Consider the following 18,189-nt stretch of genomic DNA (forward strand, 5'->3'; position numbering starts at 1 on the left):
TTTTAGTGTAAGGGTATCAATACTTTGGGGCACTATTCTCCGTTAAATCAGGCAGGCACCTACAATCCTGTTATTCTGTCACCTCCTCAAAATGTTTTTGTTTCACCAAGTATTTTATTTTATTTGTTTAGAAAATTAATTTAATTCAGCATTGGTTCTTTCTTCTGCACTTTATGAGTTTATGATATTTTCATGATTTTATTATAGACCCCCATTATATCAATATTTATTATTTATATCTATAGAGATTCAGAGATATAGACATATGCAATGCACAATAAAATAATTTGCAAACCACCAGAACTCTCTCATGAGTTGGTGGTTTGCAAATATCCTTATCAAACAAATAAACTCTCCTGAGTAGGGCCTTGGACTTTTTAACTTCTTCTGCCCCATCTGCCCCAAAGTCTTGCCCTGTTGTTGGCACCTCTGCTCTTAGGGTTGGGGATTTTTGGGGGGTGCTCCTGCTGCTGTGTTGTTGCCTCTTCCTCCCTACCCCACGCCCGAACACACACAGATAGCACAGAGACTCAGAAAAGGTTATCCAAGGACTGCATCTCCCTCTGACCCCCTGCTATGAGTGGGCACCGATTAGCATGTTCCCATACTCAGTCAATATGTATAGCTACATACCCTCCATCCCCACTACGGCATATTTGCCCTCATTGTTTGCCTGCTTCCCCCTCCCCTCCCCTGCGTTCCCTCGGGCGCTTCCTTTCACGAGCATCTTCGCACTGAGCATGCGCGCTGCATCCCTCCCCTCCCCTCCTCCTGTCTGGGTACCAGCGCGAGGCAGGGAGATGCAGTGAGCTCAGCGAGGCTGGCCAGCCCCGGCGTTGGAAGCAAACAAGCCGAGAAACGCGCACCGAGCAGCTCCCGAAGTCCCTCTGCGTCTCCCTTTCCTTCAACCCCCTTCCTCCGGCTGGGATGGTCTGCTAGGAGGAGGGGGAGCCCCCCGAGCAGCCGAGGGAACAGGGCCCAGGCAGAAAAGCGCTCCGGCATGGAGTTAAAGAGATCCATCTCGGCCAGCATGGAAGCAGAGAAGCCTCTGAGACGCTATGGGGCGGTGGAGGAGACGGCATGGCGAGCCGAGGGGCTAGGGAGAAGTAAGTACTTCCCACCTCCCCATGCGGGCTTCGTGGTCTGGGCTCCCCCGGTTTCTGCATCGGATAGGATAAGCTAGGGAGCTGGGCAGCTAACAACAATGTGAGGAGCTGCTTTTGCCCAGTCGAACATAGGTCCATCTGGCTCAGTGTTGCCTGCACTGGCTGGTAGCAGAAAATCCCCAGGGCTTCAGGCAAGGGGTCTTCTCTAGTCCCAATGCCAAGGATAGAACTTGGGACCTTCTGCATGAAAAGCAGGTGCTCTCACTGAGCTGTGTCCCTTCCCCAAAGCAGAACAACACTGTTTATCCTGGGTCAAGACATTGATCCCTCTCTGGCTCAATATTATTTGCACAGAACTGCAGTGGCTATCCAGGGTTTCAGAGAGGTTTCTTTCCAAGCTCTACTGGGAGATGCCAGGATTCAAACCTGGGACCTTCTGCATGCTAAGCACCGAGTAACAGCCCTTCCCCAAATGGCCTTCAGTCTGTCTGTCACACACACACACACACATACACTCTCTCTCTCTCTCTCTCTCTCTCTCTCTCTCTCTCTCTCTCTCTCTCTCACACACACACACACACACACACACACACACACCCTCCCTCTGTTCTAGTATCACCAAGCAGGCGTGCAACTGAGCAATTGCTTCCTAGGAACAAAAGGGAGTTGTGCCTATATTTGGCAAGGATGTTCTCTAGTGCTTTTCTGGTGATGCTTTTTGAGGCTGTGAGGAGGAGAGATCTCCGAGAAAAAGGTTTCTCTCTTATTACCCCTTAGTGGGAGAAAATAAACCAGGGAGAGGGACAGAAGAAAAGGGGATCTTCTGGAGGTCTCCCTCCACTCCACTCCTTATAACTCAAGTTAACCGTACACTTTATTATGTCTTTGCAAAAAACAAAAAAAAACCAACCCCCAATCCCGAAACCAGACAAACCCTGGCAAAGTGCTTTGCTGTTAGAGAAGGGGGTCGAGAGGCAGGTTTGTGGAAGCATCTCAGAGGCAGACTTTTCCTTTGTTATCTCTTTCTCAAATGGCATCACAAAAGCATGTGGATTTTTATTTTTATTTTAAAGAAAACTGCCAGCATCAGTACAGTATGTTTAAGTCATAGGAGAAGGGCAAGAGGGACATCTATGCACTTTGTTTTGCCCCATGGATGATGTCTTATGGGAGCGAGGGGGAGGATGGTCCCTTGTCAATGGCGTTTCAGACATGCTGAACGGGCTAACTTAACAAAGGCTCTGGTGTGCCAAATCTGTTGTCGGTTCAAGCCTTCTTGCTTCTTACAATCATTAATAATCACCCACACTCCAAAACCTCCAATGGAAAGAAGCTTGGATCCCCCCCTTCAAGTCAACTGCCCCAAAGACAGCAGCTGTTAACCTTTTCATTGGGAGGAAGAATTAAATTCAGTTGATTATGCACCAATTTGTTCCCTCTGAAACTTTCCTGGGAAATCAAGATGCCCCCAGAATTCATTGCAAAAATCACTCAAAGTCCTGGACTCCTGGGATATAAAATGCCTTCAGGTTTCTCCTGAAAGTGTAGAACTGATCTTACTGAGAAGCTTTCTGGGTGTGGCAGCCTCGCAGGACACACTAAGCTACCTTATGCCCACTCAGACCCGTTGGTTCATCTAGCTGTGTATTGTCTACATTCACTGGCAGCGACTTGCCAGGGTTGCAGACTTGAGTCTCTCCTAGCCAGTCTTACCTGGAGATGCTAGGGATCAACCAGGGACCTTCTGCATTCATAGCAGATGCTCTAATACTGAGTTATGGCCTTTTCCCTTTGGGGATAGGCAACGAAAATAATTTCCACCCCTACAGTTTGATGATGTGCATCAATGTATATTATTAGGAGGTTGCCCTACATCTTACACCAAAGAGCTTTTCAAACTGGTTGGTCCCATCGTTGGGTTTCAGCTGCCTCTCTTGGTCTTTGGCACCCCATCCCTAGACTCTGATAAGAATTTCCAGATGCCAGCAGCATTTTGATCTAACTCTGCCCCCACACCTACTGCTTCCATTGCAGCGATAGTTTTTGTTGCAGTCGTTGGCATTGATTCAGAACTGGTTGGCTTGGTGCTTCCCACAACAGAGCTGAACCAGACTAGCAGTGCAATCCTAGGCACATCTATTCAGAATAGGGCTTACTCCAGTGGTGACTGGTGCCCGTAAGGACTGGTAGGACAAAAGGCAGTGAGACCTACAGGTAGGTGGAGCCAAATCTAATAATTGGCAGAGAAAGTCCTCTAAGGAAGGCAGACTGAAGTTGGTGGGGGCAAGGCCCTAATGGACCAGACACCACTGGCTTACTCCCAGTAGGGATGGGGGAGAAATTTGATTCAGTTCACATTTAAAGCTGAATCCATCCCATTTGTACTTTCCCAATCCATATGAGAACTGGAGCACAGCCATCCTTTGAAATCCGCACTTGTTCAGATTTTCAATGTCTATTGAAATGCATCTATTGGGGGAAAAGTGTGGGTGAAAATGAATATAGAAGCAAACATACAAAAATGCTTCATACAAGGGGGGAATTGCTTGCAAAAACGTATGCATTAGTCAAAACTGCAAACAAAATTGTGCTCATTATTAGAAAGCCCCACTGAAATGCTGGTGAATTTTTATGAGCATTTAAAAACAAACAAAAACATAGACTGCATCGAAATGCGGAGAAATGAATTTAGGAATGAAAAAAAAGAGAAACCGAAAGAAACAAAATTGACAATTCCACTCCTACTCCCAGGAAATACTAAATATAGAGATTCCTATACAAACTTACCTGGGAGTAAGTTTTCAGCGAGATTTATTTCTGAGTAGCCATGCATAGGATCACACTGTAGAACACCTTTTTTGGTAAACGGCTTTGTTGCTGTTGTTTTACAATTGAATGGTGTATAGGGTTTATGAAATAAATAAGTAATAGACAAGACTGGGGTTAGCTTTGGTGTTGACCACTATGGCAAGTGGATTAGTTTCCTGGAAATGTTCTAAGAATCCAGAAGTGATTTTTCTTCTTGGTAACTTTCTGTCGCTGCTGGGCAAGGCACATGTTTTTTGGGTGAATCACAACTTATCAGTAAGTTTGAGTCTATTTGTTTGGGTATGAATAGAGATAAGGGCTTCCTGTCCCACTACAGACTGTGTGCTTAGCCATTACTGGTGTTGTGAATGTGACTGTGCTTATTTTGCATATGTTTAAGCTTTAATTGAATTGCCACGGACTGTACAGATACACCCATGTATAAACATAAGGTTGCACCCAACTCAATCCCAACCAGAGTAGACCCACTGAGACTGATGGGCAAAAGTTAGCTGTGTCCGTTAATTTCAATGGGTCTACCCTGAGTCGGACCAGCAGCGGCTACAGCCCATATTTGGATGGCACAACTGCAGATAAGCTTTGTGAACTAAGGACTGCGGGACTTCCTAAGTGTTATGTCTTAATAAGCCTGTTAGTCATAGGAGCATAGAAAGCTGCCTTAAACCAAGTTGGACCCAGCTCCTTTTTGTCTACACTGACTGGCAGCAGCTCTCCACTGCCTGAAACCTTGGAGATCCATTTCCAATCAGTGTAGACAATACTGAACAATATGGCCCAATATGACCAGACTTTATAAAAGGCAGCTTCCCATATTAGGGGTGATATAAGAATCAGAGACCCATTGCAATAGCTACAATAAACACTGGGTCCCTCCTGGATTCTCATGCTTTATTTAAAAGGTGGTTCCTCACCTGCATAACAAACAAAGTGGTGTAGAAGTAAATTCTTACCACAGGGGAAAGGTCCATGGCTCAGGGGCAACTGCTTTGTGTGCAGAAGGTCCCAGTTTCAAACCCTGGCATCTCCAGACAGAGCTGAAAAAAGACACTTTGCCTGAAACCCTGGACAGCTGCCACCAGTCAGTGTGTAGAGTAGAGTCCATGGGTAGGCAAACTAAGGCCTGGGGGCTGGATCCGGCCCAATCGCCTTCTAAATCCGGCCCGCAGATGGTCCAGGAATCAGCGTGTTTTTACATGAGTAGAATGTGTCCTTTTATTTAAAATGCATCTCTGGGTTATTTGTGGGGCCTGCCTGGTGTTTTTACATAAGTAGAATGTGTGCTTTCATTTAAAATGCATCTCTGGGTTATTTGTGGAGCCTGCCTGGTGTTTTTACATAAGTAGAATGTGTGCTTTTATTTAAAATGCATCTCTGGGTTATTTGTGGGGCATAGGAATTCGTTCATATTTTTCCCCAAAATATAGTCCGGCCCACCACATGGTCTGTGGGATGGTGGACCGGCCTCCAGCTGAAAAAGTTTGCTGACCCCTGGTGTAGACAATATCTTCATGGACCATTGGCCTGACTTAGGGAAAGGGCCATAGCTCAATGGTTGAGAATATGCCATGCTGCAGAAGGCCCTAGGTTCAATCCCTGGCATCTCCAGGCAGAAGAATAAAGTAGAAAAGTGAAGAGCCACAGCCAATCAGAACAGACCAGGGGCAGCGAACTTACTGCCCTCCAAGTGCTGTTGGACTCCAGCTCCCTTCATGCTGGCTGGGGTTGATGGACATTGGAGTCCAACAACATTCGGAGGCGGGGGGTCGTTTCCCTTTTTTACCCCTGGAAGAGACTGTGCTGAACGAGATGGACAGCGGATCTGACCTGCTACAAAGCAGTTTGCTGTGTTCCTAATTTATTGCTTCACAGTTAAAAGAGAAGATGATCTCCGTGATGCAGAGTGAGAACCCCTTGATTTACAAGCTTCTATAAATAGCAGCCCTCGTTCACACTTTCATATGGAGTTTTCACTCACTTGATGCATTTTTACACATTATGTTGGTGGCTGGGGGAGGTGGGGAAGCCATTTCTCGCCTGCTAGCGTTTTTCGGCTCTGTCAGTGCTGGGGATGATTTTCACAGCACTGGTAGGCTGGAGGGTTTTTATTTTTTTTAAAAAAAATACAAAATCATTTTTTAAAATTTGCAGTCGTAACAGAAAGAATGAAGCAAAAGAGAGATACTGCCTCTGACAGTGAACCGAGCCATTATGGCTAGCAGCCACTAATAGTCTTAGCCTGTATAGATTTGTCCAATCCTCTGATGTCCAAGGGTCTGGAAACCAAGCCTCATGAGGAACGGTTGAGGGAGTTGGGTGTGTTTAGCCTGGAAAAGAAGAGACCGAGAGGAGCTATCTCAAGGGCTGTGATGGAGCAATCTTGTTTTCTCCTGCTCTTGAGGCTAGGACCCGAACCAATGGTTTCAAGATAAAAAAAAAACGGGATTCCAACTAAACATCAGGAAGAACTTTCTGACAGTAAGAGCTGTTTGATAGTGGAACAGACTGCCCCGAGTGGTGGTGACTCTCCTTTTCCTTGGAGGTTTCTAAGCAGAGGTTGGATGGTCACCTGTCATCTATGATCTAGTTGAAATTTCTGCAGTGGGTTGGACTACAAAGTTTCAAAAGCAGTGTGGATACTGGTAATTCATGTCCAACTCTACAATTCTATGGTTTTATAAATCCGACAAAGGTTGAGTGGGGGAGAACTCACCCACACATCCAACAGTTGACATATTTTGTGAAACAACACCCAACCTATTCAGGTGTCCTGGCTCTCAGTGAATCAGGTGTCCTAGCTTTGTGTTCAGAGTCCTTTACCTTTACTCTTATGTATTTATTTTTTTTAAAAAAAATTATTGGATTTTATCGAGAAAAAAATACAAAAAAAGGAAAAATACAAATCCAATTTAACAAATCTTATTTCCCCAAATTCTTCACATCTCAATATCAATTAAAATAGATAAGAAAGAAGAAAACAAAAACAAAAACAAAAATAAGAATAAAAATAAAAATACAATAGCACAATTCTATAACTTCTGATCTAAACATTTCGGACTTCCCCATTTCCCCTTCTTGAGTTCTGGTTGTTATAATAACTCTCGCAGTTTCCAAATCTAAAATCACATTCTTTTTTCTAGGTTTTAACTTCTTTTTTACCAACAACCTTTCTCCCTTCAAAATTACTATTTAACTACTACTATTTAACTACTACTCTCTACCTCTTACCCAAAAATATTTAAACTTATCATCAAAATCTTTTACCCTATTATTCCCACCCACACAACAGAATCTCACCCCCCTTTCCCTGAAGTCGGTGTCTCCAGATGCATCAGCCAGATCCTTGATACAATCCTTAATAGATTCCGAGGTCAGACCATTTTATATCAATCAATACCAAATACCTTTACTCTTATGTAAGAACATAAAAGGAGTTTGCTGGATCAGGCCAGTGGCCCATCTAGTCCAGTATCCTGATCTCACAGTGGCCAACGAGATACCTTTGGGAAACCCGCAAGCAGGACCTGAACACAGAATGACAACAGGATTGTCCCACTGGAATGATCCTCGTGCAAGACACTCGAAAAGTAGTGGTAGTAGCAGCAACCACTAGTATCCTGGAGAAGAGAGGTCATTGGTGTTAAATGCCCCAGAAACTAAGGACCAAGATCTCCTTTCATGCTTCGAGGTGATGGCATAGTGGAGTTGTCCCCATTGTTTGTTGGCATGGACCTGAACACAAGAGTACTCTCCTCGCCATCAATGTGGTTTCCAGCAACTGCCTTCAGAAGCATTACTGCCTTCCTCCATAGAGGTGGAACATAGCCACTGATCCACCCTGAACTTGTTCAACTCTTTTGAAAGCCATTCAAGTGGCCACCACTGGTTCTTGTGCGAATGGGATCCAAAGTTTTAACCGTGTAAAGAGTACTTTCTTTTATCTGTTCTGCATCTTCACACATCCAGATTCACTGGATGTCCATGAGGTCTAGGGTTATGAGAAAGGGGGGAAACGTATGTCAAGGAAATAAACAACTATATGACTTTTAGAAGACATCTGAAGGCAGCCCTGTTTAGGGAAATTGTAAATGTTTGATGTTTTATCATGTTTTTAATATTCTGTTGGGAGCCGCCCCGAGTGGCTGGGAAAACCCAGTCAGGTGGGCAGGGTATAAATATATCATCATCATCATCATCGGCGTTTCCGTGTGCCGCTCTGGTTCGCCAGAAGCGGCTTTGTCATGCTGGCCACATGACCTGGAAGCTGTACGCCGGCTCCCTCGGCCAATAACGCGAGATGAGCACCGCAACCCCAGAGTCGGTCACGACTGGACCTAATGGTCAGGGGTCCCTTTACCTTTACCTGTATCTCCTCATGGTTGTGCCAAGTTGGAGTCTGAGACGGAGGTGGAGCATTTGAGGAAAGGTTGTAGCCTTTGAAGTTGTTGGTTTAGAGAAAAGGCAAGAGGTGGCTAGATAGTTTATGAATTTATGTGTGGTGATGGTGGTGGTGGTGATGATGATGATGATGATGGCAAGCAGATTCCAGGCACTGTAATAATCAATACAATGTAATAACTAAATGGGAATGCTTCCCCCCACCCCAAAGAGTCCTAATGCTGGGGGGTGGGGAGATAATTCAATCATGCTAGAATACGTTTAGCATGCAGGCTGGTTGAAACCTATGAAAGGAACGATCAATTATTCAAATGGCAGCAGTTTAGCCCTTTTTAGAAACGGTAGATTCTCGAGGAGATTAAAGAATGACCCAAAGCCTCCATGTTACTCTTGGATCCAAGTCATATTCATTTAGTTTCTACGTGAGCAAAGGCTTTTTAGCATAGTGGCACCAGTAATTTGGAATGCTAATTAAATCTGGCAGGCACCTGCAATTCTGATATTTCGTCGCCTGCTGAAAACGTCTTGTGTTTCCCCAAGAGTTTTCGGAGAATTAATTTGATTCAGTGTTGGTCATTTGTTCTGAGTTTTATGATTTTATAATTTTATGATGTTTCCATGGCCTTATGGCACACTGCCCTAATATTTTTAATGACTTGGCTATTTATAAATATTCTTCTAAATAAATGAAATTGAGAAGATATTTTGACTGGAAACATGCATGGAAAATAGCAGGGTCTGCCAACGACACAAGAGTCACTTAAGATAGCAGAACGGAAACTCGAGTATCTCTCTGGCTTTTATCAGTAGCTTTGACTCATTTGTTATCTAACGATGGAGAAACGAAGTTTTACCAGTCACCACACTGGGTTTCATAGGCAGGAAGCAGTACCAAACACTGTCAATGACTCAAATGCTGGATCCCTTATGGCTATGTGAAGGAGAGACATTCTCCACTTTGAAAGAATCTAGTCCAACACTCTGCAATGCATGAATTCCAACACACAGTTCCCCATCCAATCTGAAACCATACCCTGCTTAGCTTTGCAAATGTGCTAGCAGTTTTACTGCTGCACCACTAGGGGTTAATTATAATTGAATCATAAAACTGGAAACTAAAGCATCGATCCTAAGAATGCTTATTGGACATTAAAAAGGTAAAGGGACCCCTGACCATTAGGTCCAGTCGTGACCGACTCTGGGGTTGCGCGCTCATCTCGCATTATTGGCTGAGAGAGCCGGTGTATAGCTTCCAGGTCATGTGGCCAGCATGACAAAGCCGCTTCTGGCAAACCAGAGCAGCACATGGGAATGCCATTTACCTTCCCGCTGTAGCGGTTCCTATTTATCTACTTGCATTTTGATGTGCTTTCAAACTGCTAGGTTGGCAGGAGCTGGGACCAAGCAACGGGAGCTCATCCCATCACAGGGATTCGAACCGCCGACCTTCTGATCAGCAAACCCTAGGCTCAGTGGTTTAACCACAGCGCCACCTGGACATTAAAGTCCCTTAAAAGCAGTGGAACTTCCTTTGGAGAAACTGGGATGATATGCACTTTTGCTCCTCTGGTTCCCAATGGTCGCATCTATACTAGACATTTCAAGCACATTTACAAACTACAGTTCCCAGGATTCTTTGGGGGAAGCCATGCACTTAAATGTATGGTGTGGCAGATTTTATGTGTATTCTCCCCCCCCCCCCCGGGACTGGTCCAACACTGCATATGCAACTAAAGAATAAGACACCTGGAGTCTTTTTCACAAGCTTTGTAAGGGAGATCTAAGGTGTATCTGCTTCACACAGCTGCAAGATGCTATGCACTAAAACCAGTGTTGAAAAATAATTCTTCAAAACCAGCTTTGTTGGACTGGTCATGATGTTCGGATGCCTGATGATCGTCTTCCAAAGCAACTACTCTATTCCAAACTTAAAAATGGAAGGCTAAATGCTGGTGGGTCAACAAAAGAGGTTTAAAGACTCTCTCTTAAAAAGGTAGTATAAACACTGACAACTGGGAAACACTGGCCTGCAAGCGCTCCAATTGTAGAACAGCCTTTACCAAAGGTGTCATGGGCTTTGAAGATGCTCGAACTCAGGATGGGGGGGGGGTGACGTGCTAAGAGGAAGGCATGCTTGGTAAACCCTCACTGTGATCAGCTCCCGCCTGGAAACTTATGTCCCCACTGTGGAAGGATGTGTGGATCCAGAATTGGCCTCCACAGTCACTTACGGACTCACTATTAAAACCGTGTTTATGGAAGACAATCTTACTCTGCTACGAGTGATCGCCAAAGAAGAAGACTAAAACTGAAATGCAGCAACTGTATTCTGATGAGTGTAGGGTTTATTTTAAAAAAATGTCTTGAGATAGATGGCAACCCTCTTATTTGCTATATCGTACGGTTGTGATTCTCTAAAACTATGGGTAGACTCAAAGAGATCACAGAACACTTGGAGGGAAGGATGTAGAAATGTTGAGGGGAGAGGATCCTGAAATATTTTTATTTGTTTACAAAAATAATGGATTGCTTAATAATGGTTTTAAAAAACTCAGCAGTTTGCCATAAAAATGCAACTACCACTATAAAAACATAAACAACATTCAATAAAATTACCGCCCAAAAGTGGGTGAAAGCACAAGTGTATATCTCAAATGAAAATGAGCCATGTACAAAACAAAAATTAAACATTTCAGAGTCTAGGAAAGCTTAGGTAAATGTAAACATTTTAAAGAGGTGTTTAAAGGTCACTGCTGTCTCCACCTTGTGAATTAGCTGAGGGAAGGCATTCCAGAGGATTGGGTGCAATTGCTCAGAAGGCCTGATTCTGCATTGTCACCAGGTGACAATCTGCTGGTCGTGGAATGACTACCAATGTCTTCTCAGAAGATAATACAGATCAGCTTGGTCTGTACCAAGGGAGGTGGTCTATTTGGGGCTTTAAACATCAACTACAAAACTTTGAACTTTGCTTGGTAGCTAATAGGCGGCCAATACAGATCTTTTCACACTAGTACAGCTGCATTTGCACTATCAACAACTTCCAAACCGGGTGTAAGTGTAGTCCAACATTCAGCACATGACAGTAAGATGAACATGAGGTTTCCAATGTATGGACTGCCATAGCAAGGCTACCTCTATCTAGGATTGGTTGTAGCTGATGCACCAAGCAAAGTTGGGAATGGGGTGCTCAGAGCCATTGAGGTCACCTGGGACTCTAGTGACAGCAATGGATCAGTGAGCATCTCCTAAACTATGAGCCTGCTCCTTCAGAGGGAGTGTAGCTCCATCCAGAGCTGGTACACAACTGGGAGCCGCCCATCCGTAAGGTCTCCATCTTATCAGGATTCAGTCACTATTCATCCAACCCATTACTACATCCATGCACAGGATTGGGACATGCATGGTCTTTCCTGGTTCCAATGTTATAGAGGAATAGAGCTAGAGCTAGGACACAGGTGGCGCTGTGGGTTAAACCACTGTGCCTAGGGCTTGCCAATCAGAAGGTCGACGTTTCCGTGTGCTGCTCTGGTTCGCCAGAAGCGGCTTTGTCATGCTGGCCACATGACCTGGAAGCTGTACGCCGGCTCCCTCGGCCAATAACGTGAGATGAGCGCCGCAAACCCAAGAGTCGGTCACGACTGGACCTAATGGTCAGGGGTAGTGGCAGGATTTGGTTAAATTTGATGAGAGACAGGGGGTGAAGCTTGTGGATTTCATAGATTTCCCTCCCTTCCTCCTTATTTATTACCAAGCCAGAGGGGGCGGGGCATTGCCTGTGACAGCTTCCTCCTCTTAAGTCTCAGCTTTGCCCTTGTAGAACTCAACAGAGAGGAGGATGGGGATAAAAATGAGAATCAATTGGCTCTGCTTGTCATTGGCTCTGTCGCCACCTACTGTTAGGCTCCCTGCTGTCCACCCTACTAGTCTCAATGGCCTTGGCTCGGTGTGAGTATTTGGCAGGTAGAAAGCAGACAAATGAGGGACCTGGAGCAACACAATATTACTTGGTTTATAGGGAGATGCTGCCCCTTTAAAGCAGGGAACCTGTGGCCACTCAGATATTGCTGGACCACAACTCCCATCACCCCTGAGCATTGGCCATGATGGTTGGGGCCTGATGGAAGATGGAGTCCTACAGATTCCCCAACTCTGCTTTAAGCTCTAGTTTTACCCAATGGGTTTCTACCTTCTTTCTGCTACTGCTGGCACCATCCTCTGTCTCCCACTTGGAGGAAAGCAGAAAAGGTGTGTGGTGTGGTGTGTGGGTGTGGGTGGTCCTGCATTCCCCATTTCTGCTGCTCTCCATGGCCTGGGAGGTCTCCTCTATGGTAGGGCCTCCACCGGTGGCCTGCTCATTTGAGGCTGCTACAGTTTCAGCTATGGTTTTCCTGTTGCTCTGTTAAGTGCCAAGTTGATTAAAAAAAAAAAAAACACCATCCCACCTCCAAAACATCATTGTATTTGATAAGGGAAAGAAATTCCACCAGTTTGCATTAAACAGGGACAACTAGTGTAACGTTTCTACATAACAAAATGCATTGTGCAAGGCAACTCAGCAGAGTCTTTGGGTAGAATAAGAGAATAAATGTGTGTGGGAGAGAACTGCAATGGGAAAATTTATTCCAGACAATGAGTCAACTAAGAACATCTATCTATCTATCTATCTATCATCTATCTATCTATCTATCCTCCAATAATCAACAAATAACATGTGTCTTTCGTTTCCATTTATCTATGTAACATACTGGGAACAAGACTAGACACACAATAGCACCAGGATCACGCTAATAATTAATCTCTTGGCCCTTCAAGATAAGGCATCTCTCTGAACTGAGTAATAAGCTAATGGTAACTTCTAATTCTCCTCGCTTCTATTTATATATGCAAAGAATAGATACCGAATTCCTAGAGAATTTTCCTGTCTGACTGTCCCTCGCTGGGGAGGTGTGTCCCATTTCATTGCCTGAAGCAAAATAGGAAGGTGCCTCATCGCCCCTGCCCCACCACCAAAGCCCCCCCCTTACCAATGCCTCCGCTACCTGCCCATGAAGCAGTGAGGACAGCGGCGGGTTCCTGCGAGATCATGCGAGATCTCATGGAGCACATGGAATATCACGAGATCTCTCCCAAAGTCACTGCTGCTCTCCACCAGCCTTGGAGGCAGTGGGATGGGGTGCCCGGGGGGGGCACTGCTTCTTGAGGTTCTCACCCAAGGTGGCTGCCTCAGCTGACCTCATGGGTGGGCCAGCTCTGGTCTCTGACATCTGTCCACAAAAGCAAACCCTCCAACATTTCTTTGATGAAAATAGGGACGTCCTACTCCATCATCATCATCATCATCATCATCATCTTACTGTTATTATTTATACCCTGCCCATCTGACTGAGTTGCTTCAGCCACTCTGGGCAGCTTCCAACAAACATAAAAGCATATATAAAAACACTTAAAAACTTCCCTGTACAGGGTTGCCTTCAGATGTCTTCTAAATGCAGTATAGTTGCTTATCTCCTTGGCTCAGGGGGTCATATAACTCCATACTCTTCGAGATTTCTCTGATGAAAATAGGGACGTCCTAACTAAGGAAAAGAGGGATATTCTGGAATCAAATCGGAAACCAGGATGGCTTCTGTAAATCTGGGACTGTCCCTGGAAAATGGGGACACTTGGAGGCCCTGCTATAGCAGGGTAGTCCCAACTTTTCATACCAAGTGGGCCACAAGAGTACTTCAACATGGAAACTGTGGTATTTTTAACCCCTAGCCTACCTGGCAGCAAGTCAGTATGTCAAGTCCCCAGTCCGGAGTCAGTCCAAAGTCCCACAGAGATCCTCAAGCATCCAAGTTGAGATCCATCAACATCAGCAGATGAGCAGAACCCAACATCTCAGCTCTGCTGCCCTTTTTAATACTTTGCATGCTGATTGCAACATCTGGGCTTGATAAGGCAGGTGACCCTCACCTGTTCCAAGCCAACTCCAGCTGAAGAATCACACACCATCTCCCAGAGCTAGTGAGCCCCACCTGGCCAGCTAGGGAGCTGGGCTATGGGCTCTTGCCTGCCTCACCCTCCTGGAGTGCCACTCCTGTTTCCCTGGCACCTGCCGTGTTTGGGGAGACAGGAGCCCCTCTAGATCTGGTGATGGGTCCTGTTGCTCTGGTTCCTGTGCACTGGCCTCCATCACCTCGTCATCCTCCATCACCCTGTAAGTAGTTCCTATACCAACCTCTCTATTCTAGAGGCCTCCCTCCTCCTTCCCAAAGCCTGGTTACTGCTTTTCCAGCTCTGGGAATGAGGGGGAGGGCTCTAGGACTCTGCCAGAGCCTTGCAGCTCCTTCTCAAAGCCCAGCGCCTCACTTAGCCGGTTTCAGGAAGGCAGCGTGAAGGCTGAGGGGGGTGTTGTGACGTGGGGTTCGTGATTTCAGCTCTCTTGACATAATGTGCTGGAGACAGTTCTCTAGTAACACATCTTTATTAAAGCAAACAAGACTGAGCTCTGAGGAGAGGAAAGCTACATTTATAGGGACGGGGGACTAGCTAGAAAGGGATACATTTTGGAGGGAACAACATCAGGCAATCACAGTGCTGCCTTTTGGAGGAAACCAATAAGACAGAGGATCCAAATACAGCAGCTTAAATGAACCAATAGTAGCTGTAACTTCTGGAACCAAAAGTTAGTTACTTTACCCTAATGCAAATACATACAATAGTAATACAGAAATAAAATACACAACAGGGGGAGTCACATTTTGGCCTTGCTCCCCCACTCACGAAACAAGGCAGTGTGGAGCCCACATGTCATGAACTGGGAGGATAACGGGGAGGAGGAAGTTCGTACATTTTATTAGTTTTGAGCTCTTTCTGCTGCAATATTCTTTCCCTCTGGAGAAAAGGTATTTGCGTGTGACATCTTGCAGAATCCCTGTAGATTTTGTAGGAAAAGCTCCAAGACAAGGTGGGCAAGAATCTACTCTCTTGATCTCGCCAGTATTCCCGCCGTCCCTCATGAATTTTGCATTCTGGCCTAATGTGTCCCAGTTTGTGTGTTTTCTTCAGTGGAGGAAAATCTTACATCCAGCTCAATCTGGTGTTTAGCTTCTATACAAACTAAACCATTTGGTGATGTGCCATCCTACTTTGGAATACTGTTTCTTTTGAAATCAGAGTGGCACCTACCATTCAGAGATTTTTGGCTACTGGAAAGCGTCTGTTTCACGCAGGAGTTCTTAAAGAATTAATTCAGTTCGGTGTTGGTTATTTGCTTGGTGTTTTTTGATTCAAAAGCTTTATGGCGTTCACATGACTTTATCGTATACCACCATAATATTTTTTTAATGAATCGGTGGTTTACAAATGCTCTTATAAATCAATAATTAAGTAACCTTTCAAAAAGGTTTACGACACATTAGCAAATATAATCATACCTCTGTAGAAGGCTGGAGAACCATGAATGAACAACCTCAATGACAACCTCAATTTGCATCTTAAACCAAAAATAGATATGTTAAAGAAGAAGCACTGGAAAACAACCAGAAACGCTTTGGAGGATGAAGCATGAGTCTTCCCAGCATGAACGTAATTATTTTTGCATGATTTTTAAAAAGGCCTTTATTCGTGGAAGCGGATCCGTGGCAGTGATGCACTTGTTCATGCTATCATTGCAGTGATAAGCAAGGTTTTGTGAGTCATCCCCCTGTAAGAATAGGAGAGGTGTTAAGATTTTGTTGTACTGAAGTAACCATTTGTGAGAACATGTCTCAGGTAACGTGAGAACATAGTCATAATCACAATAGCAAAGGAGATTTATACCAGGTGTCAGATCACTGATATATCTGGCTCAGTGATGTCTACTCTGACTGACAGGCACCCTCTAGGTAGCACAGGGTAAGCAGAAGGTTGGGATGGAAGACTGTCACTCTGTCTTAATTTCTGCTGGTTTCTCTTTTTTCCAATGTTAAGTTCAGTTCTCCACATTTCCACACCAGTTTGCTGGGTTTTTTTGGTTTAAGTCTTCATGAAAATCACCACCATTTTGCTACAAATTTGTCAACTGTACACATTTTTATATGCCATTTCCCCTAATTTGCACAATTCTGCAAAGCGATCTTCCCTTGTGCAATCCATTTTTGTGTGTTATTTTCACTGATGCATGGATGTGTATGCACACACAAAATATGCATTTTGGTGCCTATTACTTGGCTGGGGAGAACTGCGTTGCAAAATTCAAGAAGGGCGGCTTTCGAAGGATGGACTGTGTTTTTCCAGCCTGTGTAATGAACTGGATCTGTCCTCCGCCCCTAGCAGAAGGTAAACTGGGATCTATTGAGCAATCTCGGGGTGATTTGCTGTAGACATGCAAGGGTCTCTGACTCCCAATAGCTGATAATTTAGAAAAAGTTCCTCTTGAACGGATGAACTTTTGCTAATCGCTTATCCTTTGGGCTCGGTGTTCCTCACTTGTAAAACAGGTGTACTAATTGGTTCCTTTGATCCGGTCTTTTTAGAGCTCCGCTGGCTGATTTTAGAGCTTTCTGTGGAAATCCTTAATTAATTATGTGGCAACGAAGTTCTTGTGAGCTCCCACCATTTGACTAAAGTAAACCTTGCTGGCCAACAGGAGGCCTTTTTCAAGACTAAATTCTGTATCACCTTGCCTACAAAGGTCCGTATAGTTAAAGCTATGGTTTTCCCAGTAGTGATGTATGGAAGTGAGAGCTGGACCATAAAGAAGGCTGATCGCCGAAGAATTGATGCTTTTGAATTATGGTGCTGGAGGAGACTCTTGAGAGTCCCATGGACTGCAAGAAGACCAAACCTATCCATTCTGAAGGAAATCAGCCCTGAGTGCTCACTGGAAGCACAGATCGTGAAGCTGAGGCTCCAATACTTTGGCCACCTCATGAGAAGAGAAGACTCCCTGGAAAAGACCCTGATGTTGGGAAAGATTGAGGGCACTAGGAGAAGGAGACAACAGAGGACGAGATGGTTGGACAGTGTTCTCGAAGCTATGAACATGAGTTTGACCAAACTGCGGGAGGCAGTGGAAGACAGGAGTGCCTGGCATGCTATGGTCCATGGGGTCACGAAGAGTCGGACATGACTAAACGACTAAACAAAAACAAATTCTGTATGAGAAGTGATTTGGAGGCGTTTATTGCTACTGAAATATTAAACTTTAATCTTCTAATTCCCTTCAGCGCCTCATCTGCATTTGGCCCGTGGCCCTTTCCCTACCACCCACCACCGCAAAGCAGGAAGACCTCCCTTCTCCCCCTGAACTTCTCTGCCTCCTGGCCATCTTTAATCATCATGCAAGGAGATGCTGATCCTGGGATTGGTCCAACCAAAAGGGGGAGGGGCAAGCAAGTGACCAGGCACTCGATAGGCTGTGGCGCTGAGGCCCACCTAAAAAAAAAGTAGCCTCTGATTGGTCCCAGCCCACTCTTTGAGAAACATCCATTGTTACAAAGCTTCTCTCTCATTTTCACCTGGCAGGGCAGGGTCTGGCTGCTCCTGTTTGGAAGTGCTGAACACCTGTCACTAAAGGAGAGCAATTAAATGCTTCATAAAGTCACCTCAGACGGCAGCAGTCAGCTATGAAATAGCACCAATCCATTTGCCAAGCAAGAGGCAACCGTGTAAAGCAAACAGCGGAGTCAATGTGTTGCTTGTAATGCTTTTGGAGGGCAAAGTGTTTGAAGAAAATCAACCGGAGGTGCCTCAGCCATTCTGGCTATTGCTCTTCAGAACTGGCAGCGAAGTCTTAATTAATCCCATTTTAATGACTCATAAGAGGAGAGGAAGCATTTTTTTGTTTTTTAAAAAAGGAACACTCTTTAAAGAGGAACGTTCAGCAAGG

At 44.9% G+C, this 18,189-nt stretch overlaps 1 protein-coding gene across 1 annotated transcript in view; it reads left to right on the forward strand.

Moving 5' to 3' along the window:
* Positions 1-772: 772 nt before the first annotated feature.
* Positions 773-18,189, forward strand: part of BMERB1 (bMERB domain containing 1) — a 43,683-nt gene continuing 26,266 nt past the window's right edge. The window contains exon 1 of the mRNA XM_035131057.3: positions 773-1,106. Within this exon, the coding sequence (XP_034986948.1) occupies positions 1,001-1,106 (106 nt within the window). The 5' untranslated portion in view covers positions 773-1,000. The remainder of the gene's footprint in view (positions 1,107-18,189) is intronic.

Source organism: Zootoca vivipara, chromosome 13 (genome assembly GCF_965207765.1).
Source record: "Zootoca vivipara chromosome 13, rZooViv2.hap1.1, whole genome shotgun sequence".
Taxonomy (NCBI): Eukaryota; Metazoa; Chordata; class Lepidosauria; order Squamata; family Lacertidae; genus Zootoca; species Zootoca vivipara.